This window comes from Myotis nattereri, assembly GCF_964212035.1.
Source record: "Myotis nattereri genome assembly, chromosome: 2".
In the NCBI taxonomy this organism is placed as follows: Eukaryota; Metazoa; Chordata; class Mammalia; order Chiroptera; family Vespertilionidae; genus Myotis; species Myotis nattereri.
The window spans coordinates 215,881,129-215,906,992 of record NC_138076.1 but is presented as its reverse complement, the minus strand read 5'-3'; the positions used below and the strand labels follow the sequence as shown (position 1 = coordinate 215,906,992).

Genomic DNA, 25,864 nt, shown 5'->3' with positions numbered 1-25,864 from the left:
TGGAAAACCAGCCAAAGCTTCAAACTCGGCTCCAGCTGGTGGGGTTGGAAGGGTGACAGGGCTGTTTTATTATTTTGTTTGTTTGTTAATCCTCACCAGCGGACATTTTTCCATTGATTTTTAGAGAGAGTAGAAGGGAGAAGAGAGAGACAGAGAGAGAGAAACATCGATTGATTGCCTCCTGCACACAGGCCAGGGATGGAGCCTGCAACCGAGGAACCTGCCTTGACCAGAATCGAACCCAAGATCCTTCAGTCTGCGGACCAATACTCTGACCACTGAGCAACCAGCTAGGGCTGACAGGGCTGTTTTAACCTAATGTTTAGGGGACTCCTGCTTGTATAGACTACTTTTTTTTTTTTAAAATATATTTTATTGATTTTTTACAGAGAAGAAGGGAGAGGGAAAGGAAAGGGATAGAGAGTTAGAAACATCGATGAGAGAGAAACATCGATCAGCTGCCTCCTGTACACTCCCAAATGGGTATGTGCCCGCAACCAAGGTACATGCCCTTGACTGGAATCGAACCTGGGACCCTTGAGTCCGCAGGCCAATGCTTTATCCATTGAGCCAAACCGGTCAGGGCTGTATAGACTACTTTAATGATTGAATTTTACAAGATCTGTGCTCTGGGGCTTTCTTAGTGAAGAACAATAATTTTAAGATGAACCTTAAAATGTTCTATATGTGAAGGGAAAAAAAAGTTGCAGAAAAGGCAATGGACAAAATCAACACCTTTCATGGTAAAAACATTCCACACATTAGGACTAGAAAGCAATTTTCTCAACCACTGAAGGCCCATTATCTCCACTCCTATTCAATGGTCCTAGCCAGTACAACGGTGCAAGAAAAAGAAATAAAAGGTTTAACAATTGGGAAAAAAGTAAAACTGTCTTTATTTGTAGATAATGATTATATAGATAGAAAACCCAAAGGAATATACAAATGCACTATGAGAACTAAGTGAATTGAGCAAAGTTACAGGATCCATGATCAGTACACACTAACCGTGTTTTTGTACATTAACAACAAATAATTGAAAAACAATATAAAAATATTTTAAACATAAAAAATATCAAATATCTACAAATATATTGAATGAAAAAAGTGTACCATCATACTGAAAACTACAAAGAATTGCTGAGAAAAATTAAACATTTAAATAAATGGAGAGACATACCATGGGCACATATCAGAAGACTCGACATTATTCAATTCTAAAATTAATCTATAGATTAAATGTAATCCCAACCAAACTCTCAGCAAAAATTTTTGTACAAATTGAAAAGCGTATTCTAAAACTTGCAGAAAATTCTGTGGAAAAGTGAAAGTGAAGGTCTTAGACTCCTGATTTCAAGACTTACCATTAAGTTACAGTAATTCAAAGTGTGGTATTGGCACAGGATAGAGAAACAGATCAATGGAACATAACAGAAAGCCTAGAAATAAGCCTATGCACACATCTTCAAGTAATTTATAACAACGCCTCCAATGCAATTTAATGCAGAAAAGAGAGTCTTTTCAACAAATGATGCCAGAAAGATTATATAATCCATGTGGAGAAAAAAAAGCACCCTGAGTCTACCTCACCTAAAAAATAATTCAAGCTGACCCAGCTGGTGTGGCCCAGTGGTTGAGCATCAACCCATGAATCAGGAGGTCATGGTTCAGATTCCTGGTCAGGGTACATGCTCAGGTTGCAGGATCGATCCCCAGTAGGGGGCATGCCAGAGGCAGCTGACAATGATTCTCTCTCATTGATGTTTCTATCTCTCCCTCTTCCCTCCTCTCTCTGAAATTAATAAAAACATATTTTTAAAAACATACAAGATGGGTCACTCGGAAAATAGATCAGCCCTGGCCAGTGTGTCTCAGTTGATTGAAGCATTGTCCTATACACCAAAAGGTCACAGTCAGATTCCTGGTCAGGGCACAAAGCTAGACTGTGGGTTCAGCTCCCGGATGAGGTACACAGAAGAGGCAACCAATGGATATTTCTCTCTTACATCAATATCTCTCTCTCTCTCTTTCTTTCTCCCTCCCCCCTCCACTCTCTCTCTAAAAAAAAAATCAATAGCCAAAACCGGTTTGGCTCAGTGGATAGAGCGTCGGCTTGTGGACTGAAGGGTCCCAGGTTCGATTCTGGTCAAGGGCATGTACCTGGGTTGCGGGCACATCCCCAGTAGGAGATGTGCAGAAGGCAGCTGATCGATGTTTCTCTCTCATCGATGTTTCTAACTCTCTATCTCTCTCCCTTCCTCTCTGTAAAAAATCAATAAAATATATTTAAAAAAAAAAAACGAAGAAAAAAAAAGAAAATTTTTTTTTAAAATCAATAAAAAAATACCTTTGGGTGAGGATTAACTAAAATAAATAAATAAATAAATAAATGCAGATCAGTATTTGCTTGGAGGTGGAATGGCAGGGAAGGATGGGAGTTAGGGGTCGCAAAGTGGCATGGGGAAATTTGGGGGGTGATGGATATGTACACAATCTTGACTATGATGATTTTACATGCATATACATGTACCAAAACTTTAACAAAAGCTGAAGTTTCTTTAAAAAGAAAAAGATGAATCATAAACCTAAGTACAAACGCTACCACTATAAAGGTACAAAAAAAAGAAAAATATTGACATATTTTTACTTCATCTGAACTAAAATTTTCTGTTCAACACACTATTAAGAAACAAATAGCCAAAACCGGTTTGGCTCAGTGGATAGAGCGTCGGCCTGCGGACTGAAAGGTCCCAGGTTCGATTCCGGTCAAGGGCATGTACCTGGGTTGCGGGCACATCCCCAATGGGAGATGTGCAGGAGGCAGCTGATTGATGTTTCTCTCTCATCGATGTTTCTCTCTATCTCTCTCCCTTCCTCTCTGTAAAAAATCAATAAAATATATTTTAAAAAAAAATTTAGAAACAAATAGGCAAACCATAAAAGGAAAAAATATTCACCCCTCACTTCCTCTCTTCTTCCCACTCCCTCACTACATATGTATGTATATACACATACCTCATAAAGGACACATAACCAGAATATGTTTTTTATATTTTTATTGATTTTTAGAGAGAGGAAGGAAAAGGGAGAGAGAGAAAAACATTGATATGAGAGTGAAACATCAATCAGCTGCCTCCTGCACCCTCCCCACAGGGGATCAAGCCCAAAACGTTGGCATGTGCCCTGACTGGAAATTGAACCAGCAACCTTTCAGTGCATGGGATGATGCCCAGCACAACTGAGCCACATTGGCCAGGGCCAAAATATACGTTTTTTTGAACTTCTAAAAATAAATGATAAAAAGACAAACAATCCAATAAAAAATGGGCAAAAGACCTGACACTTCACCAAGAGATACACAGATGGCCAATACGCACATGGAAAGCTGCTTGCCATTTTATTCACCAGAGAAATACAAAGTAAAACCACAGTAAGATACCACCACCACCTGAATGGCTAAAATTAAAAAGACTGACAATACCAAGTGCTGATGTGGAGAAACTGGAACTCTCCTATATTACTGGCAGGAGTATAAAATGGTATCAGTATGGAAACTAGAAAAGCTAAACACACACCTATATCATGACCCAGCAATCCCACTCCTAAATATTTGCTCACAAGAAATAACAAAAGACATGCCTAAGAATCTTCAGATTTTAGTCAGAATAGCCAAAAAATAAAAGCAACCCAAATGTCCATCAACAGAAGAGCAATAAACAAATGATGACATTTTCATACAAAAGAATATTACTCAAATAAAAAGCACAAACTACAAATACAGGCACCAAAATCACTAAACCACAAAAACATCACACTGAGCAAAAGAAGACAGATACAAAAGACCATATGCTTTATGATTTCATTAATATGAAGTTCAAGAACCTGAAAAGTGAATCTATAATAATAAAAATCAGAAATATGGTTGCCTTGGGATTTTAGGGCTGGTGTAAAAACTGGAAACAGACGCAAACTTTTAGGGGTGATAGAAATGCTCTATATCTTAGCATGAGTGATAGACACAATGGTGTATACATTTATTAAAATTTATCAAAGTGCCCGGTCAGTGTGGCTCAGTGTTTTGAGTATCAACCTATGAATCAGGAGGCCACGGTTCGATTACCAGTCAGGGCACATGCCCGGGTTGCAGGCTGGATCCCCACTAGGAGGCGTGCAGGAGGCAGCCAATAGATGATTCTCTCTCTCCCTCTCCCTTCCTCTCTGAAATCAATAAAAATATTTTTTAAAAGTGATCAAAGTTATAAAGATCTGTATATTACATTGGGTATAAAATATTAATACTTTTTACACAGTGGAATTTTTAAAAAAATAAGACTACAATTGCATATTCTGTGCTAAAAAGAAGAGGGCTGTTTGCTGTACATGGATATGACATGATTTCCAAGAGGAAGCAGATGGCTGAGGGACAGGGTAAGAGTGAAATTGACTTCCCAATACTGTGGATCTTTTGCATTGTATTCTGCATTCAGATCATCATGTGCCTGACCCACTCATTTATTTACTGTGACCTTGGGTATGTTACTTAATTTGTCTGTGCTTCAGTGTTCTCATATAAATATTAACAGAAGTATTAAGAGAAACTACATCAAGTTGTTTTCAGAATTAAATGATTATCAGGTTAGATGCTGAAATGTAGAATTTAGCACTGATTTTCATTCTGGTTTATAGTAAGCTCTGCACAAGTCATATACCCACTTTATGTCAAAATGTTATATCTCACAAGGATACAAGAATAAAAGATAAAGCACTTTGTTTAAAAAAAAAAGAATTAGCCCTAGATAGTTTGGCTCAGTGGACAGAGTGTCAGCCCACATACTGAAGGGTCACCGGTTCAATTCCAGTCAAGGGCATGTACCTCAGCTGCAGGCTCTATCCCCGGTACTGATCCCCAGCCCTGGTCAGGGTATATGCGGGAGGCAACCAATTGATGTGTCTCTCTCTCTTCCCCTCATTTTCACTCTCTCTAAAAATCAATGGAAAAATATCCTCAGGTAAGGATTAACCAAAAAAAATAATAATAATTAAAAGAGATGATATAGGTAATACACATTAAAAAATACCAGGGCCTGTCCTGGCCAGTGCTGCTCAGTGATTAGAGCATCAGCCCACACACTGAAAGGCTATGGGTTCTGATCCCCGCCCCAGTGGGGTGTGTGCGGAGACAGCCAATCAATGTGTCTCTCTCACATCCTTTCTACTCTCTCTAAAAAGCAATGGAAAAAATATCCTCCTGCTAGGATTAACAATCTACACTAATAAAAGAGAAACATGCAAATTGGTCATCACTCTACACCCACCAGCAATCAGGGCGAGTATGCAAATTAACCCAACAAAGATGGCCCCCGTCCATAGCGGCCAGGCAGTGCTTGGGGCTGCTGGGGGCCAGATGGGAGACACAAACACACAGAGCCCAGCACCCAGCAGCCCCAAGCCCCGCCATCGCAGTGCTGGGGCTGTTGGGGGGATCAGAGACATAAACCCGCAGGACTGGCACCCAGCAGACCCAAGGCCAGCCACTGCGGTGCTGGGGCTGCTGGGGGCCAGATTAGAGACACAAACCTGCAGGCCTGGCACCCAGCAGCTCCAGCACCCAGCAGACCCAAGGCCAGCCACTGCGGTGCTGGGGCTGCTGGGGGCCAGATTGGAGACACAAACCCACAGGGGCCGAGGCAGAGGTGGTTAGAGGCGATCAGGCAGGCAGGGGAGAGCAGTTAGGGGGATCAGGCCGGCAGGTGAGCAGTTAGGAGCCAGAGGTCCAGAGGGTTCCCAGATTGGAGAGGGTGCAGGCCAAGCTGAGGGGACCCCCCTTCCCATGCGCGAATTTCGCGCACCAGGCCTCTAGTCTATACTAATAAAAGGGTAATATGCTAATTAGACCGAGAGACCTTCTGAATGTCCTTCAGGACAAAGCTATGGTAGCGGGGCCAAGGCAGAGGCGTTTACGGGCAATCAGGCCAGGAGGGGAGGAGAGTTGGGGGTGATCATGCGGGCGGGTGGGGGGGGGGCAGTTGGGGGTGAGCAAGCCAGCAGGGGAGGCCAGCTGGGGTCGAGCAGACTGGCGGGGGGGGGGGGGGCAGTTGGCGGCGATCAGGCCTGCAGAGGGGGGCAGTTGGTGGCAAGCAGGGGGGGGGGGCAGCAGGGGCAGTTAGGGGTGAGCAGGCTGGTTGGGGGGGCAGTTGGGGGCGATCAGGCCAACAAAGAGGGGGAAGTTGGGGGTGAGAAGGCCAGCAGCGGGGGCAATTGGGGCGATCAGGCAGGCAGGTGAGCGGTTAGGAGCCAGCGGTCCCGGATTGCGAGTCGGACACCCCCAAGGGGTCCCAGATTGGAGAGGGTACAGGCTGAGCTGAGGGACACACCCCCCACATGAATTTTGTGCACTGGGCCACTACTAAATAAAATAAAATAAAAAATAAAATAACCTGGTCTTGTCTTTTTTGCTTTGTTTTTTGTTAATCCTAACCAGAGGACATTTTTTCCATTGATATTTTATTGTTGTTGTTAAGCCTCACCTTAGGATATTTTTTCCATTGATTTTTAGAGAGAGTGGAGGGGGGGGAGAGACAGAAAAGAGAAACATCCATGCGAGAAAGACACATGATTGGTTGCCTCCTGCACGCATCCCGACCAGGGATGGAGCCTGCAACCGAGGTATGTGCCCTTGACTGGGCACATGGGCTGATGCTCTACCCACTGAGCCAAACTGGCTAGGGCTGTTTTTTTAAATAAGTGACTGGTACTCAATCAGCTATCGCTATTATTTAAAAACTTAAAAACAGTACTTTTAAAGTTAACCATTTCCTTAACCAAAATAAGAAGGGGGGGGGAGCTTTAGGCAACCTGCCCATGTGTCGTGTCGCTGTCTCTTCATGCTAACACGGGAGGTTCCCGGGGGACTAAATGAAGTCCCTCACCCCAAGCACTTGACACAGTCGCACACACAAACGGTCAGCTGCTGGCGCGCTGTGTCTGAGTAGTGGCCATGCCCAAGGCTTTAGCCACCACCCCCGCTGGGCTTGTGCCTGCAGCCTGGCCTCCCTCCGGCCTTCCTTCCACCTCCACCTGCAACGCCCCCCAGCCCACCGCCTGCTCCATCCCCGAGTCCTCTCTTCCCCGCGGATCAGCATTCCCAACAGCTCTCCCCCCAAAGCCCCAGGGGGACCCCGGGACCTACACCCCACCCGACCCACTCCCAACACCTTGCTCTCGCCTGAGGCACGTCCCCGTCCCACGTCTGACAATGGCGCTTACAACTCCGGCTCGGCCCAGGTCCACTCGGGACTCAGGGCCCGCAGGGAGCGGCCTGGCGGCAAGGCCGGTGCTCTCAGAGGGGCCACGGCCGCACACGAGGGGTCTGGGTCCCGAGGAGGCACCTCAGGCCTCGCCCCTGCAGCCCCCGGCTCCTCTCGCAGCCACTGCTTCTCGCCCCAGAGCTTGGGAGTTAGACAAGCCAACGGCAGGAGAAAGGGAGGGAGGGGAGAGCCGCCAGCAGCTGCCGGTGCCGGGAGGGCCTGGGGAGGTGACAGCGGGCGAAGGAGTCCCGACCGGGCGGACAAGGCCAGGGACGCGGCAGGCGGGTCCGGGCGCAGCCCGAGGAGGGGCTGCCGGCGGCGGGCAGGCCCGGCCCCAGGAGCCACCGGGAGGCTCGGGAGCCAGGGGTGGGCAGCCAGGCGGTCAGGGGCACAGCGGCAGGTGGGGGCCGTCAAGGGGCAGGAGGTGCCGGGCCAGGGGCAGGGGGTGGCCACACTCGGAGCCCGGAAGCGGGGCCACCGAGCGGGACGGCGGGCGGGGGCGAGCAGCGGGGCGGAGTGTCCCGCGCAGACAGGCGGGTCGGGCGCTGACAGGACGGTCCCTGACGGAGCCGAAGGGGCAGAGGCGCCGACGTCGGGCGCTGAGGCGGAGAGAAACGGGAGCCACCGACGGGGCGGGGTGCACACCGACGGCCTGTCATTGAAGGGAGGTCACTGGCAGGGGAGGGGCGGGCACTGACATGGGGGCACTGACACCGGTGGGCACGCCCGGGGCACGGACGGGCGCGGGTGCTGAGGAGCCTGCGGCGGCCGCACTCACCTGCCCCGCGGGCCGGGCGTCGCGGCGGCTCCTCGGAGACCCGGGTGGAGGCCAGGGTGTTGGCGGAGGCGAAGCCCGGGCGGCCTGGGGCGGGCCGCACGCACATGGGCCCGGCCCGGCGCGGCGCCTACGGACTCGGCGCCCACGGACACTGCGCGGGCCGGCGGGCGGCTCGGGACCGGCTGAGGCCGCGGGTAGCGCTCGGGTCACTCCAAAATGGCGGCTGCGGGGCGGGCGCGCGCACGCTGGCGCGGGGGCGGAGCCTCTCGGGGCGCGCACGCTGGCGCGGGGGGGGCAGGGCTTCAAGGGCAAGGGCGGGGCCTCTCGGGGCACGCACGCTGACGCTGGGGGTGGGGCTTCACGCTGGGGCGGGGCGGAGCGCTGTGTGGGCGGGGCCCGCTGCTCACTCAGACGCGTCCGGATCCTGAGCGGCTCCGAGCCGGGTGCGGGGACGCGAGTGGGCTGACGGACGTTGGGCGGCGTGGGTGGGGGCAGCTTTCTCCTCTTACTGGTCCCTCTGAGGTTCTGCTGAATTTCTGTACCAGCACAGGTACCTCGTCATGGGACAATGCACTTGCGGTAATAAGTTTCCTGCCGCACCGGCAGTAACAGAACTACCCCTTCAGAGAGAGGGCGCACCCCGGGGGCGTGTGTCTCCCTGCTCTCGGGGGCGCCCTCCGCGATGGCTGAGGTCCTCTCCCTATGGGGCAGCGGGGTGTCCTCTGAACTCCTTGGGCACGTTGCCTGGGTTGAGAACCGCTGACCTAAGCAGTATCTCCCAGTCCACCTTGGTCCTCCCCGCGGAAGCGGATCTGGCCTGGCCTCCGCTGAGCTTGGGCTGGAAGGGGGCGCCAGAGGGTTTGCTTGGGGCCTCGCGCGGCCGGCTGCAGGCGCGGGCTTGGGTTGCCTGACTTCCCAGCGTCCAGGGCCTGCGCTGGTGCTCCCGGGCACCCCCTCCAGCGGCTTGATAGCGAGGATCCACCCCTGGATACCTTTCCTGCAGGGCAGCTATCTGGCAAGTTCCTTAGGGTGACCTTCCAGGAAGCGGGGGGGGGGGGGGTGGGGGGGGGGAGCATCAGCTTTGCAACTGACCAGAGAAACGCCCCTGCAGAACGCAGGCTGAGGCCAGGAGGTCCCTTCCCCTGGCAGTGACCCTCTAGCAGCCTCTACTGACCAAGCCGAACGCCCTGCCAACTGCAGAAGAAATGCCCAGGGATGCAGCTCCCGTCATCGCAGGGCGGGCACAGAAAAGTGGATTTGGAGCTGAGGCAGGATGTGCACAACCGGTGGGGTCCAACCGTCCGGGTAGTTGGGTTTGTATGGGTCCTTTCAAACATACTTGAACTTCCATACAACAGGAAACAACTAATATTTTCAGCTAACAAGATGCACCCACCCTTACTGCAATTGAAGAAATCCTCACTGTGAACCAAAGGGCCCACGCGCTCCCCTGACAGCTCAGGGGAGGCCTATGTGGCGGTCTTGCAAACTCAGAGACCTAAAGTCACCACAGGGATGGTCTGAAATTAAATTTTAACTAAAGCAGCGATGGTGGGTAGTCACCTAGGCCAGTATCTTCACTGACAAGGTCAACCTTTACCTTCACTGAGCCTGTCTTTTTGCCTCTATGATAACATGCCCTTGAAATGTCTGGGTAACTTGTAACTTCCCTTTTTCTGGACCCCTTGGGGCACAGCCTAATGTGCTGGGCGCCAGGACAGAGACCACAAATTCCTTCACTGTTATCCTGTTAATTGTTCCTGCACCCACCTAAATATATGTCCATCATTTTACTCTTCACCCAATCTCAGGGGTTCCCCCCAACCCCACCCCCGCTTTGCTTGCTCCCGCCTCTCTGCTCTATCACCAATGGATTTCATGTAACCCACCTAGGTCCCTCTTTTGATTGCAACGTATAAATACAGATGTAACCCGTCGTTCTCAATTATCTCAATTCGTTGAGGTTCTGCTTTCCGGTGTATGTCAACAGTTTGGCTCAAATAAATTCACAAAAAATTCTTTACGGGTTTGAATATTTTTTTAAACAATTGTTTTAATTATATTTTTACTGATTTCAGGGAGGAAGGAGAGAGAGAGAAACATCAATGATGAGAATCACTGACCGGCTGCCTCCTGCACACCCCATACTGGGGATCAAGCCCACAACTCAGGCATGTGCCCTTGACCAGAATCGAAACCAGGACCCTTCAGTCTGCAGGCCAAGGCTCTATCCACTGAGCCAAACCAGCCAGGGCGGGTTTGAATATTTCTATGTTAACATCACTCTTATCCCAAAATGAGTATATGCACAGTTGCAGCAGTCATTGTATCACTGGTTATGTTAATTGCTCCTTCAATCTGTCACTGTAGCACTGAATATTGTATTCTTCTGTTAAAACTAGCCGGTTTGGCTCAGGTACGTGCCCTTGACTGGGAACCAAACCCATCAGAACAGAAAAAACAAACCCTCACAAATAGGATCAGTTGATTTTTTTTTTGTTTTATAAACATGCTAAGTCAGTTCAATAGGGAATCATTATGTTTTCAACAAATGATACTGGAAAAATTGGTTATCCATATGCAAAAAAAAATAAACCATACCACACACAAAAATTCATGCAAAATGAATAGACTTATGTGAGAACTAAAATACTTCTAGAAAAAACATACGAGAAATTATTTGGGTTAGGAAATATATGTTTGTTTTTTTTCCTCACCAGAGGACATTTTTTCCATTGCGTCACAGAAAGAGTAGAAGGGAGGAAGAGAGAGAGAGAGAGAGAGAGAGAGAGAGAGAGAAGAGACATCGATTGATTGCCTCCCAATCAGGGAACTAACCCGACCCAGGTACGTGGATCAAGAAAATGTCAGATATCCAGACAATGGACTACTGTTCATAGAAAGGAACAAACTACTGACATAGGCAACAACATGGATACATCTCTGCAATATTATGCTAAGTGCAAGAAACCAGACAGAAAAGACACACTGTATGTATTCGGTTCCTACTGTTACTGTAACAAATCACCACAAACTTAGTAGCTTAAAACATTTACTTTCTTACACTTCTTTTTTTTAAAAAAAAAAATCTTTATTGTTGAAAGTATTGCATAGGCCCACCTTTTCCCGCCATAAACCTCTTCCAGCCCCTCCCGTGCCCCCCCACCCCCCCACCACCCTCACCACCCTTTTCTTACACTCCTAGAAGTCAGAGGCCTGCAATGACTGGTGGCCAACGTCAAGGTGTCAGGAGAGCTGTTTCTTCCTTTTTTAAAAGAAAATATTTTTATTGATTTCAAAGAGGAAGAGAGAGGGAGAGAGAAAGAGAAACATCACTGATGAGAGAGAATCATGGACCCACTGCCTCCTACATGCCCCACACTGGGGATCAGGCCCGAAACCTGGGCATATGCCCGACCCAGAACCAAACTGTGACAGCCTGGCTCCTAGGTCGATGCTCAACCACTGAGCCACACCAGCCAGACCAAAATATTAATTATGGATGTGATTCTAGGCAGGAGGTTTATGGTCATTGTACCATTCATTGATCTTCTCTGCATGTTCGAACATTTCATAATAGAATCTTTGAAAACATTTGAATGCTCATCACTTTGTAGTTGGTAGCAGTTTCCTTACCTTGGTGATTTATGAAATAAGGGTCCCATCACAAGTTCAATGACAGGTGGTCATTATAAAGGGTAATACTTTTGTGGCTCCCATATTCTTCATTTCTTAGGGTCCTTTGCAGTGAGGTTGGGACCACGTAACTAGTGTGGGCCCACCGCCTTAAGTAGAAGTGATAGAGACGTCACCTGTAGGCCAAGACAATTCACAGCTAGAGGCCTCACCACTCTTTCCCACTGCAGGTGACCACGGAGGCCCTGAGCTAGAGAAACAGCGACCCCCAACTCTCCTACCAGCCACCAAGACGGGCTGTCCCTGCAGCCTAGCCCGGCTAGGGGAGGTTCCCTTAAAAAAAACAACACACCAGCCCAGCAGGCATTGCTCAGTGGTTGAGCTTTGACCTAGGAACTAGGAGGTCACAGTTCAATTCCTGGTCAGGGCACATGCCCGGGTTGTGGGCTTGGTCCCAAGTGTGGGGTATGCAGGAGGCAGCCGATCAATGATTCTCTCTTGTCACTGATGTTTCTATCTCTCTCTTCGTCTCCCTTCCTCTCTGAAATCAATAAAAATATCCTATATAATAAAACCCTAATATGCAAATTGACTGAACAGCAGAACAACCTGCGGAATGACTGGTCACTATGATGCGCACTGACCACCAGGGGGGAGATGCTCAACGCAGGAGCTGCCCCCAAGGGTAAGGCGACCAGCGGCAGCAGCGGGGTTGGGGGCAGTGCTGGCCAGCGGGCGATGTCAGACCCCCAGCCAAGGTGGGTGCCAGTGGGGGCCCCCCAATCACCCTGTCCACCGGTCGCCCCACAGATCGGCCCTGATTGCCGGCCAGGCCTAGGGACCTTACACTATATATTGGGAACAGTCTCTTAGATTTAAAAATTAAAACCTGGCAAGGCTGCTCTAACATTGAAAAAACAGCATGATGTAGCGATGACATGCATGGACTCTGGCTTGCACATGTTGTGGTCAGCCCTGATCCTGACACTTATAACTGTGTGGCAAAGCCAATTACCTAACTTCTCTCTGCTTCAGTTTTTCTACCCATAAGATGGGGAAATGGTGCTACTGCCTCAGAAGGATCATATTATGTACTACTTTTTATAATCAGGGCAAAAAAATGTAGCTGCCCAAACAGCAGCAATATGCCTTTCACCTGTGTGAAAAGTGTGGTCATTGGTGCATGCAGCGTCCCAGATTGTGAGGATGTCTGACTGCAGTTGGACATCCCCCAAGGGCACAGGCCAGGCTGAGGGACACCCGCCCCCCTCCCCTGTGCACAAATTTTGTGCACCGGGCCTCTAGTCTCTCTCTCTATATAAAAGGCTAATATGCTAAGTGTCTGACCATCTGGGTAATGATGTACTAACACCCTGCTTCCTCTCCCTAGCGACCAGCCTCCTTGAAATTTCTTCAGCCCAGGAACATGCCTTGCTCTATAGCTAGGTGGAAACATTTTACACTGTAACCAAATGTCTGTGAAGCGTTTTCCATGCCTCATCTCATTTGATCCTCACAGAAGTCCTGGAGTAGGCAGACAGGAGACTCGGTGGAATCCTATTTTCTTTCTGTTAGCCAGAAAACAGAGATTTAGAAGGCTTAGAAACTTGACCCGACTGAAAAGAAGAAATGGTGGAGCTTGAAAATGACTTCAGGTTTTCTCACTGTGCAGAATATAGTCAAACACGGGTAGTTAAATAGTTCACCTTTTGTTCTCCCTGCGTGATGTACAATAATCATCTGCTTCGTGTTGGTATTTACTGCTGTGTTGCTGACAATTACCTGGAAGGGAAGTTGGGGGGCTTCACTGGGCTGGAAAAAGTTTAGCTAAACCAGCCGGAACCGGTTTGGCTCAGTGGATAGAGCATCGGCCTGCGGACTGAAGGGTCCCAGGTTCGATTCCGGTCAAGGCATGTACCTGGGTTGCAGGCACGTCCCCAGTGGGAGATGTGCAGGAGGCAGCTGATCAATGTTTCTCTCCCATCGATGTTTCTAGCTCTCTATCTCTCTCCCTTCCTCTCTGTAAAAAATTAATAAAATATATTAAAAAAAAAAAAGTTTAGCTAAACCAGAAAGCAGGTCTAATGAAGCAAGTTTGTTCTCTATCTAGAAAAGGCTAAGTTGACTCGCGCACGCGCCTTCCATATAAAGCTCTCGCTGGCGCCCATCCCTCCGCATGTCTGTCATCGTGGGTCATGAATTTGGTTGTCACTTCCATTAGAGAGAAAAGGCGAGTTGGGACATTAAAATAGTTCTTCCAATTAATTCCCTTTCAATGTATACGAATGCGTGCACCGCGCCACTAGTATTTTAATAAACACCGAAAAACTAAAATATATGACCTGTCAGTTAAGTAGTTACTGTCTCAGCTCCAAACTCTGTTCTTCGCTCGACTGACACTGGTGGCCTCGCAACGCATCCTGGCTGGTTTCGGCCATTGCGCCTGGGACTGCGAGCAGGGCAGCCCGACGAGGCCCAGAAACACTCGAGGGCGCGGACCAGGAGGCCAGAGCAGGCCGTGGGCGCCGTCGCACGCCCCGAGGACTGGCCGTGGGGAAAAAGACAGCCCGGGCAGGCGCGAACCCGGGACGGGGCAGCTCTGCAGGGCCCCAGGGAGCAGACGCAGCACAGATCCTCATCGCCGGACTGCGAGACTGGTGGAAAGGGAGCATCCTGCCGAGGCCCCAACGCGCGTCTACCCACTTCCCGGGTCCCACACAAACCCGCCGGAAGTCCCGCCTCAGCGTTCCGGACCGCTCTAGCCCGCGCGGGCCCGTCTCGCTGGTGGGCTCGGCGCCTTTCCGCTGCATTGCGCTCCTCCGGCCGCCAAGGGGCGGCGAGACTTCGGAAAGGCCTCTCTGGCCCGCGACCGCCGCTCGACTGCTCCGCGGCGCGCTCCCGACCGGCGCCGCGGCCACCGCCTCCAGGCAGTTACCCGGCAACGCCTCCTGGCCGTTTCCCTGGCAACGCGCTGCAGGCTGCTGCCATCTCCGCGATGGACGCGCAGTCAGGCCCCTGGCCCCGCCGGCCTCGCGACCGCCTTGGCGCGCCGTCCTCGGGGGCGCGGGCTCCAGCGACGCCCTGGGCGCGCTTCTCGGCCTGGCTGGAGTGCGTGTGCGTGGTCACCTTCGACCTGGAGCTGGGACAGGCGCTGGAGGTGAGCGGGGGGCGGAGGGGGCGGTGGTGGCGGTGGTCACGCGGCCGGGAGCCCTCTGCGCGTGGGGTGCAGTCGGGCAGACACCCCGCCGGCCTGTCCCTCTCCAAAACTCTGTGCTGTCACTTCCTGGAAGAGGCGCGCCCCATCAGAGGAAGGAGAGGCGACTTCCCCCTGGGATGGGGGAGACAGGGACCCAGCACTGTGGATAACCCAAGCGATGCCCTTGACTTTCCTCAAGAAAAACCAACCTCGTTTCCCCCTTCCCCATAGTGGCCGCGGCACCGTCTCCCCTCCGTTGCTCCAGCCTGAATCCCAGGGGTCACCCTGGCCTCTTCCTACCACCCCCACCCCCACACACACCCCATGGGCGGCGGAGGCTGACACTTCCACTGGCAACAAGGATCTCAGATCATTCCCCCCGCTGCTGTGACCCCCTCCTTTGTGGCTATTCTGCTTAAATCCGGCTGCACCTCTTCCTTCACTTAGAATCAGATCCAGACCCTGTGGGTCCTATTCCAGCCTGCTGCACCCGGCTGGGGCCTGGGGTGTTCCCACTGTCTGCAGTGCTCCCCCCCACCCCCACTCCCAGCAGCTTCTCTTCCTCTGGGTGTAGGTGAAAATGCAGCAGAGGCCTTCCCAAGGGCTGTCAGGATGGTCCCCGCGCCCTGAAGGCCATCTTGCAGGCCAGGAAGCTGGCCGGTGCAGGGGAGGCTGGAGTAGACCTCACCACACCCTCGGGGACTTTCTGGGAGGGTACAGGCAGGGCACCTGGGACTGCAGCTGGCCCAGAGGAGGCTGGCTGCACACCCATCCTGGAAAGCCTATGGGGATGAGGGATGTTTTATCTGAGGCCTTGCTGACCCCGCAAGGCCATGGGAAACCCAGGTCTTTGAGACAGAAAGGGCTGACTCTCAGTGAGGACTCGGGCCCTGGCATGGTGCCCAGCTCTGTGCAAACCCCATGCACCAAACCATCCCCACCAGGCGTGCACTGTTGTGTCAGCCCAGCTCTTGGAGGGGCCCAAGCATAGAGAGGTGAGGCGATGCGCCCACATCACAGAGCCCACACTCTTACTGTTGCCCAAACTGTTCCCCATAAAATCACAAGAGAAGTCCTGGCTGAGTAGCTCAGTTGGTTAGAGTGTCGTCCAGATACACCGCTTACAGGTTCCATCATGTGGGGGGCAACCAATAAATGTTTCTTTTCTTTTTAAAAAAAATATGTATACACTGAGTGTCCAGATTATTATGACCACCTCACGTCTGTAGGCAAATTAGCTATAATTTCGCGCTGAAGTTGCTAGAGGGCCAGACCATTATAAATAGGGAAGCAGGTTGTTTACCAGGACAGTAGAAGTGATTTTTTTCTGAAGATATGGGTAAACAATGTGATTTAACAGCCTTTGAACGTGGGATATATATTATGATGAGTGGCCAGATTATTATGACCACCCCATCAGTACTTCGTTGGGCCACCTTTTGCCTTCAATACTGCGGCGATTCTTCTTGGCATTGACTCCACGAGATGTTGAAAGGTGATGCGAGGAATCTGACACCATGCCTGATGAATAGCGCTGTCCAGTTCTGTGAGATTTGATGGTTGTGGAACCAGCTGCCTGATGGCTCTTTTAACTTCGTCCCACAAATGCTCAATTGGATTGAGATCTGGTGATTGTGGGGGCCACCTAAGCAAGGTAAAGTCTCCCTCATGTTCTTGAAACCACTCCTGCACAATACGAGCACCGTGGCATGGCGCATTGTCTTGTTGGAAGAAGCCGTCTCCATTGGAATACGCCATCAACATGATAGGATGAACCTGATCAGCAACGATACTTAGGTATGTTGTGCTATTCACACATTGTTCCACACAAATTAAAGGGCCCAAATCATGCCAGGAAAACATGCCCCACACCACAACACTGCCCCCACCAGCTTGAAGGGTTGTACTCATGCATGTGGGGTGCATGCTTTCATGCTGTTTCCGCCAAATTCTCACTCTGCCATCTGCATGATGCAACTGGAAACGTGATTCATTGGACCACATGACTTTTTTCCAGTGCTCGACTGTCCAATCCTTGTGTTCCTGTGCGAATTGGAGACGTTTTATCTTGGTAACTGCAGACAGCAAAGGTGTTCGAACAGGCCTTCGGCTTCCATATCCTATACGATGCAGTGTACGGCTAATTTGCCTACAAACGTCAGGTGGTCATAATAATCTGGCCACTCACGTTCAAGTACATCCCAGGTTCAAAGGCTGTTAAATCACATTGTTTACCCATATCTTCAGAAAAAAGTCACTTCTGTCGTGGTAAACAATCTGCTTCCCTATTTATAATGGTCTGGCCCTCTAGCAACTTCAGCGCGAAATTATAGCTAATTTGCCTACAGACGTGAGGTGGTCATAATAATCTGGACATCCAGTGTGTGTGTGTGTGTGTGTGTGTATATATACACAGTACACACACACACACACACACACACACACATGTTAGAGGCTGCACCCTCTCGCAGCCTGGGGTTCCTTGGCGGATGTCTGACTGCCAGCTTAGGCCCGCTCCCCTCCGATAGTTGGACATCCCCCAAGGGGTCCTTAGTGTTGCCTCAGAGGCAGGAGAGGCTCCCTCCACTGCCACTGCGCTCACTTGCCAGCCATGAGCCTGGCTTCTGGCTGAGCAATGCTCCCCCTGTGGGAGTGCACTGACCACCAGGGGGCAGCTCCTGCATTGAGTGTCTGCCCCTGATGGTTAGTGCGCATCATAGCTACTGGTCGTTTGGTCAATTTGCATATTAGGGTTTTATTATATAGGATATGAATTTTAATATATTTTTTATTTATTTCAGAGAGGAAGGGAGAGGGAGAGAGAGATTGAAACATCAATGATGAGAGAGAATCATTGATCAACTGCCTCCTGCACACCCCACGCTGGGGATCGAGCCTGCCACCTGGGCATGTGCCCTGACCAGGAAAGGAACCCTGACCTCCTGGTTCATAGGTCGATACTCAACCACTGAGCCACGCCAGCTAGGCTCACATCAATGTTTCTTTATCTCTCACTCCCTCTCCCTCTCCCTCTCCCTTTCTCTCTCTCTATAAAATTAGTAAAAGCAGCTCCTCAGGTTAGGATTAAAATAATAATAAAATACAAGAGCAGGCCCTGGCCGGGTAGCTTATTTGGTCGTCTGGATACACCAAGGTTACAGGTTCCATCCTGGTCAGGGCACATGCAAGAATCAACGCATGAATGCATACATAAGTGGAACAACAAATTGCTGGGGGTTTTTTTCTCTCTCTCCCTTCTTATTGCTCTAAAATCAATAAAGAAAATTTAAATCACAAGAAAAGTTAAGAGATTATTTTGTTTCCTTATGGCATTTTCATGTCTAATTTTCTAGAGTGTAACCATTTAGAAAGTGAATTCTAAGCAAATGGCCGTACAGCTCTGTGAGCTTGGGCTTCTGAGCAGCTGATGAGGCTGCACAGCTCAGGGAGTGGGTGCTGGGAGCCCAGGGCCCCTCGGAATCGTCAGGTCTGTGTAGAGACCCTGCCAGGAGTCCCGTGGTTAGTGCTCCCTGCGGCCCCCTCCCCCCCGCAGCCTGTCTCCCAGGTCACTCAGAGCCGGTCACTTCGTGTCCGGGTTTTCACTGACCATCCACTCCCAAGGGGTGTGTGACTTGTCTAGCTGGTCACACTCACTGGACACTGCAGAGCCCAGGGCACACTCCTGGAGCTCACAGCAGGGCGGGGCACAGGTCAGAAGCTCCGGGACCCCTGACTAGTGGGAGCTAGTGGAGGGACAGCGAAGCCACTGTGTCAGGTGACGTCTGTGTAAAGAGAAGATGAGGGGCCTGGGGCCCGATCTGAGAGCCTCCCAGGGGAATGGCACAGCTCAAGGCCTTCTGGCTGGTGGGATGGGGCCCAGGAATGGGAGGGCCCTGCAGCCACTCCAGGCGGGAGAGGAGGCCATGGCAGGGTCTGAAGCACCTCCTGCAGCTGTGGGGACAGAGGCCGATGGTGGAGTCAGGGAGACCCAAGCAGTTTGGGCAAGTGGCTCCGAGGGCCGGGGTGAGGCAGGCCTAGGTGAGGAGAGGCCTTAGGGGCCTGGTGCGGAGGGCGGAGAGGAGCACACTGCAGCCCAGCAGCCCGCCAGCCTCACCGAGCGCTCTGTGCCCGCAGCTGGTGTACCCCAGTGACTTCCGGCTCACGGACAAGGAGGTGGGTCCTGCCCGCTGGGGAGCCGACGGCGCCCAGGAGCGAGCCAGCCCTCACCGGGTTTCATGTGTTTCAGAAAAGCAGCATCTGCTACCTGTCCTTCCCTGACTCCCACTCAGGTAGGCGACTCCGACAGCCCTCCCGGCTCTGGGCTGGGGGGGAGAGGAGGAGGGTGGGAGGGAGGCCATCCGGGAGCCCCTGGGGCCCAGGCCGGGCCCAGCACAGCCCAGGAGCGCTCTGAGGAGACACCCCGAGCCCACCACGCAGCAGAGGCAACAGGTTCCCCTTATTTGTGCGGGAAGAGGGACCCGCGGGGTCTGGTCTCCACGCCACCAGGGGCTGGCTGCTGCTCCCCCGCTCCCGGTGCTGGGCTCAGCCTGCCCGCCACACTGCCTCCCCGGACTGCCTGCCGCCTGTGCTCCGATGGGCTGCTGCCCATGCGTCTGGGTTTGGGCGTTACTCTGAAGCTCAGGGCCAGGAGTGAGGACACAGGGGCTTCCTCTGGGAGAGCCAGACTCAGCAGCGGGCTCTCTCTCCGGGGCCTTCAGCGGTCACACTCCCAGGGCCTCCCCGCCCCTGCTGTCCCCGCCCACGTGTGGTGGCGGTGGGTCTCCAGCCCTGACGTGGAGGGGGGCTGCCCCCTTCCCAGGCTGCCTCGGGGACACGCAGTTCAGCTTCCGCATTCGTCAGTGTGGAGGGCGGAGGAGCCCTCGGCCCACCGACGACAGGCACTACGACCGGGAGGCCCCCCTGTCACTGCAGGTGAGCGGCTGCCTCTCCGGCCCCGCTGCCCACAGGCCAGGCTCGGGCTGGCCCGGGAGCCCCTCCCAGTGCCGGGGCCTGTGGGGCAGGAGGGCGCTGGCCAGCCTGGCCTCCATGGGGCTCTCCCTGTGCACATGCGAGCTGCCAGGGGTGGCTGGTGAGCAGCGGCCTGGCTGCTCCCCGAGTCTGCACAGATGGTCCCTGGAGGTGCCACCCCCTTCTGAGTGGGGGATGCGCGGGCCTGCCCCCAGGACCAGGGGCAGCGTGGAGCAGCCCCGGCAGAGAGGTCTGGGGCTGGGTGGGCAGGAGCCGCGTGGGGAGTGGCGCCACCTGCTGACTGCTCCTTCCAGAGGGAGTCCGCACACTACTTCGGCTACGTGTACTTCCGGCAGGTGAAGGACAGCTCCGTGAAGAGGGGCTACTTCCAGAAGGTGAGCCCGTGGCCCCCTGAGGGGCACCACTGAGACAGGCGCTGAGGGCAGGGGCACCGGGGCAGCAGGCAGGGGGTGAGGGTGCCCTCCACACCCTTGCTGCAGCCCCTCCCTCACCCAGCACAGCACCTGGGCCCCAGACCCCCTGCTTCTCACTCTAGGATAGGACTTGAACTTCAGCCTTGAGCTCAGACCCCCAGAGAAACTTGGCCACATGCATTTCCTCTGAAGGCCCAGGGTTCAGCCCACCCATGTGTCGTCGGGGTTTCCCTTCCTATCTGGGGAAGGCTGTGGTTTCCCAGCTCATAGCCCTGGGGTCCGAGTTGGGCCATCGCGGGACAGCTGTCCTGTGAGCTGGTGGAGCGCACGGCCCTGGGTGACTCGGGATGAGCCAGGCCCAGGGCCCTGCAGACGCCTGCGTGGCTGGGTGACCTCTCCCGGCCGTGGGCCCGCAGTCTCTGGTGCTGGTGTCCCGCCTGCCCTTCACCCGGCTGTTCCAGGCGCTGCTGAGCCTGATCGCCCCCGAGTACTTTGACAAGCTGGCGCCCTGCCTGGAAGCAGGTGAGTGGCCATTAGCACAGCCAGAGAGTCTCATCGTCCAGCTGTGGGACTCAGTGGCCTTGGCGGGCCGCTTCCACAGGGCAGGCTCCTGACCCTGACCCCCTGGACTACAGTGTGCAGTGAGATTGACCAGTGGCCGGCCCCGGTGCCTGGGCAGACCCTGAACCTGCCAGTCATGGGCGTCGTCCTGCAGGTGAGGGTGGCCGGCCGGGCGGAAAGGTGCCCAGGGCATGGGGGTGCCACTCCTGGCTGGCAGCTGCTGCCTCTACCCCCAGGTACACGTCCCGTCCAGGGTGGACAAGCCTGAATCCAGTCCTCTGAAGCAGTGTGGCCAAGAGGTGGGGCCCCTCCTGGGCTAGTGGCGCTGCACCTGCATCCACCCACTACCTGCCTGGACCTCCCCACCCCGCTGCCGGGAGCCCTGTGGGATGGCCAGACGCCAGGCAAAGCCAGGGGCTTGTGTCTGGGTGCGCCCCCCCCCCCCGTGCTGTGGGGGGTATGGGTGGGAGATGTGTGGGCTACAATCCCCAGGGCTCTCTGGGTGAGGGGTGCTGTTTGGGGCTTAATGGTGGTCACTAGCCCTCCACCTGATGCCGCCCACCCTCCCGTCAGAACCTGCTGCCGGCCCCGCTGGTACTCGCCAGTGTCCACGAGCTGGACCTGTGCCGGTGAGCCCTTAGGCCGCTGCTCGCTGCTCGCAGACCGCGAGGGAGCCCACAGCCCGGCGGGGGCAGGCGGGGCCACGGGGCCGCTGCCCCAGGAATGGACCCTCGGCCGGTCTGTGAGGGAGAGCTGTACAGAGGAGGACTCAGTGCTGGGTCTGCACCGAGGCCACATGGGCCGGGGCAGGAAAGTTCCAGAGGCCAGGCACCCGGAGGGAGGGAGGGAGGGAGGGAGGGAGGGCTCCTGGTCGGCGGTCGCTGCCTGAGGCTGCCCCCCGCCCCCCAGGTGCTTGCAGCCTGTGCTGAGCCACGTGCAGACGCTGTGGGAGCTCATGCTCCTCGGGGAGCCCCTGGTGGTGCTGGCGCCCTCGCCCGCCGTGTCCTCCGAGATGGTGCTGGCCTTGACCAGGTAGCCAGGTGCGGTGGGAGGGCGTTGCGTCGGGCACGGCCTGCCCAGCGGTGCTCACGGGCCTGCTGTGCCCCCACCCCCTCTCCCCCCGAAGCTGCCTGCAGCCCCTCAAGTTCTGCTGCGACTATCGCCCCTACTTCACCGTCCACGACAGCGAGTTCAAGGAGTTCGCGACACGCACGCAGGCCCCGTAAGTGCCGGCCTCTCTGTCCACCCCGCCCCGCCCCCGCCCCGGCCCGCCCCCTGCCACGCCCACCCCTGCCCCGCCCCCTGTCCCGGCCCCGCCCCCGGCCCCGCCCTGCCCGGGCTGCCGCGGCTTCCTCCCTCCTCCCTCTCTCTCTAGACCTAATGTGGTCCTGGGGGTCACCAACCCTTTCTTCATCAAAACTCTCCAGCACTGGCCCCACATCCTCCGTGTCGGGGAGCCCAGGATGTCAGGTGAGGCGGCCTGGCTGCGCCCGGGGACTGGGCTCTGGGCCTGGGCCCCGACGGGCCATCAGCGGTTTCTGTTTCCAGGCGGCCTCCCGAAGCAGGTCAAGCTGAAAAAGCCCTCGAGGCTGAAGACCCTCGACCCCAAACCAGGTGTGTGCCCCTCGGACGAGCCTCTCCTCTCCTTCCAGGACCCAGGCGTGGGCTCTGCGTTCTGGGGGGGGGGGGGGGTGGAGGCAGGGACAGGTGTGCAGGCATCCCTGAAGGGGGCCGCTGTGGGGTGTGGGAGGGAGCCCCCAGGACAGGACCAGCCCTGCCTCCGCCAGGCCTCTACACCGCGTACACGGCGCACCTGCGCCGGGACAAGGCCCTGCTCCGCCGGCTGCTCCGGGGCCTGCAGAAGAAGCGGCCCGCGGGGGTGCTGACCGCGCTGCTGAGGCGGCACCTCCTGGAGCTCACGCAGAGCTTCATCATCCCCCTGGTGAGGCCCAGGGCGGGCAGGCAGGGCGGGGACCCCGAGACCCCAGGCTGAGGCCCAGGGCGGGCAGGCGGGGCGGGGACCCCGAGACCCCAGGCTGAGGCCCAGGGCGGGCAGGCGGGGCGGGGACCCCGAGACCCCAGGCTGAGGCCCAGGCCACTCCCCCCGACAGGAGCACTACATGGCCAGCCTCATGCCCCTGCGGAAGAGCATCATGCCCTGGAAGGTGGGGTTCAGGTTCTGGGCGAGGCTGGGAGAGGGTTCCTGTGCTGATTCTGGGGGAGGGAGGAGGTCATGGTGCTGGGGTCCCCAGGCTCTAGGCCGTCCCCACACCTACCACTGTCCCTTACAGGACGGAGCAATGGGGCCACACAGAGGGCCCCAGGCCGCCCCTCTGGGGTCTTCCCAGCAGGATGGGGGGATCAGGCTGTGTCCCGAGGGGGGTCCTGGCCAGCCCAGGTGCCGGGCCTGGGAGGCTGTTCCCTTCCGGCACCAGGGCTCACCTGGCCCCTGTCTCAGACCCCTCCCCAGGTCCGCCCCTTCCACCAGGAGGACTTCCTGTGCAGCCTGGAGCAGGCGGGGCCCCAGCTCACCTGCATCCTCAAGGGTGACTGGCTGGGTCTCTACAGGTGGGTGGACGCCAGTGCGGGACCTGGGCTCCTGCTGCTGGTGGGTACAGGGTGCCCGTCCCCAACCCATGACGGGTCAGCCCCACGGCCGCTGCCTCACTCACAGGCGGTTCTTCAAGTCCCCCCACTTTGACGGCTGGTACCGGCAGCGGCGCAAGGAGATGGCCCATCAACTGGAGGCCCTGCACCTGGAGGCCATTTGTGAGGCGGTAAGGGGGGGCCGGGAGGCTGGGGGGCTGGGGCTGGGGAGGGCTGTGGTGATGGGTGGCCCCACCTTTTCATGGCAGAACATCGAGACCTGGATGAAGGGCAAGTCCGAGGTGGAGGTCGTGGACCTGGTCCTGAAACTTCGGGAGAAGCTGGTGAGCAGCCTGCCTGGCCCGGGCCATCGGGACACGGGGCCGCTCTCCCCTGACCAGTGCTGCCCCTGCAGGTGCGGGCACAGGGCCACCAGCTCCCTGTGGCGGCGGAGACGCTGCAGCAGGCCCGGCTGTACATCGAGACGGCCATCGGCTCCCTGCCCACGGACCTGCAGGCTGTCCTGTGCCCTCCCTAGGACAGGCCAGAGGGTGTGGTCTGGGCCTTCGTGCCCGGGGGCCTGGGTCTGGCTGAGCTTCCCTCTCTCCAGGGAGGGTGGCCCAGCCAAGCACGAGCGCCGACCAGGCTCCCTGCCGTCCCGGTCCTGGCCCCCGCCCAGCACCTCTGTCCCAGCAGTAAAGTGGGCTTTGGAGCCTTAGCCTCAGCCCTGCCTGTTGACGGTCATGTGTTGGCTGGAGCCTCCCCTCCCCCTGGGTCCCATCTGCCCGCTGCAGGGCTGCCAGCTTGGGGGGGCGGGGGGGGCGGGCTGGCTGTGAGTCCTCGCTGCTTGGGGCCTGGGCCCCCCCCCCCCCCCCCCGCCAGGCACCGTCTGCTGAGTCCTGGAAGGCCCAATGCGTTGCATTTGATGTGTCCTTCAGCCCCACCGGCTGCCCAGCCCAGGACAGGAACAGGCAGCTGACGGGCAGCCCCTCCTCACAGGGCCCACCCACCCACTTGCCTGGGACCAGGGACCCCTCGCCCAGGTCCTTGGCTTCGGGGGATGAGGTGCTTGGCCTCCTGATTGCTGGTTTCTTGAGAGGCCACTAGGGGGCAGTGTGGGACCCAGCCATGGGCTCCCACCCTCCAGGCATTGTCCCAGGCCCTGTCCCTGGAGTAATCGCCCCCCCCCCCCCCCCACACGTGGCTACAGGCACTGGGGTTACCCAGGTCCATCTACCCTATATGCAGCCTGAGTGGCTTACTTGCCCCGCCCCAGCCCAAGCCTCCACAGCCACAGCTGCCTGGGTCGCAGCTCCCAGAGGGGGTGCACGCCCCAGCCAGGCCCAGGGCTGCCCCCACTCAGCACAGGGTGAGAGCAGGGTCAGCTGGGGGAAGGGCCGGAGCGGTGGGCCTGCAGTAAGGCTCCCCCGTCAGACCCCTCACCTGAGGGCTGGGCCAGGCCGCGGGGCTCCGTGCCTCCTTGAGGCGGTCCCGGCAGTGAGCGGCTGCGGGCTGGTGGGGTTCCTGTCCCTCCTGAAGCCTCACTCAGTCCTGCCCCTGGGGGGTGCATGCCCTCCCAGGCAGACGGCCACGTGCTGGTCTGAGCGTCTGTGTCAGCTTCTGGCCCAGACCTAACCCTAGGACAGTCTCACTGTCTTCAGTCTGGAAACTGAGGCAGTAACTGCGTTTTAGCAGAACAAGCTGGAGGCCCCTGCGGCCCACGTGCAGGCCTGTGCAGCTCACTGTAACCCAGTGGGGGACGCAGAGCGGGGAGGAAGGGGTAGATGGGTCAAAGGAAGCAGAACACCGCCCCCCCCCCAGCAGAGCCTGAGAGCAGGAAGGCCTAGATGGGCAGGAGCCCAGTGTCCCAGGAGGTGCTGTGGTGACCCCTGTGCTGGGGCTGGGAGGCCTGTGCAGGGCCGGGCGGGCGGAGATGCAGTGTCTGCTCCCGGCAGGAAGGAGTGGCCCCAGCTTCCTGCCTCTATTTAAAGACTCCCTTAGTCTGGCATAGTGGCCTTCCCACACCTTTGGTATTAAAATGTGCTGTGACCACACTGCTTGTGTTTTAACTTCCTTTTTTTAGTAAAAAGTTGGCATCTGTCAGACGCGGGTACTTTTGGGGTTCCCTGCAGTGGAGGCGGGGTGGGCATGGTGTGGATGTGGTTGGGGTGAAGGGGTGGGAGGGCAGCGAGATGCTGAAAGCAGTGAGCAACACCCTCCTATCCTCTGGGGGGCAGGTCCAAGGTGGGGAGCACCCAGAGGAGGTGCCTGAGGGGGCAGGTCTGCAGGAGGGGACAAGGCCGGGTGCAGGGCAGGTCCCCACAGCGGGTGAGGGTTTGGGGAGCGGTGCTAACCATCCCGGGCCTGTCCTGCCCCCTCTTCTCCAGCCGGGGCGGCG

At 55.4% G+C, this 25,864-nt stretch overlaps 2 protein-coding genes across 5 annotated transcripts in view; one reads left to right on the top strand and one right to left on the bottom strand.

The window, feature by feature from the left end:
* The window catches only part of PPP6R2 (protein phosphatase 6 regulatory subunit 2), a 64,662-nt gene extending 56,350 nt beyond the window's left edge, over positions 1-8,312 (bottom strand). For both annotated transcript variants that reach the window (XM_081084230.1, XM_081084228.1), the window contains exon 1: positions 8,086-8,312. The gene's annotated coding sequence lies outside the window, so the exon portion shown is untranslated. The remainder of the gene's footprint in view (positions 1-8,085) is intronic.
* A 6,380-nt stretch (positions 8,313-14,692) lies between these two features.
* DENND6B (DENN domain containing 6B) lies at positions 14,693-25,520 on the top strand (the record flags this gene model as incomplete). Of its 3 annotated transcripts, XM_081084530.1 has the most annotated exons (19): positions 14,717-14,878; positions 19,052-19,090; positions 19,164-19,206; positions 19,737-19,849; positions 20,200-20,280; positions 20,736-20,841; positions 20,955-21,034; positions 21,117-21,179; positions 21,454-21,509; positions 21,790-21,912; positions 22,007-22,102; positions 22,256-22,350; positions 22,429-22,494; positions 22,668-22,822; positions 22,992-23,045; positions 23,339-23,448; positions 23,555-23,657; positions 23,736-23,810; positions 23,882-25,520. In XM_081084530.1, 19 exons carry the CDS (start codon positions 14,717-14,719, stop codon positions 24,002-24,004), a joined length of 1,743 nt encoding a protein of 580 aa, XP_080940656.1. In that variant the 3' UTR covers positions 24,005-25,520. The 3 variants fall into 3 exon arrangements, with proteins under 3 accessions (XP_080940657.1, XP_080940656.1, XP_080940655.1); XM_081084531.1 differs by lacking the exon at positions 22,992-23,045 and having other exon boundaries at positions 14,693-14,878; XM_081084529.1 differs by having other exon boundaries at positions 22,256-22,494.
* Between the last annotated feature and the right edge of the window lie 344 nt (positions 25,521-25,864).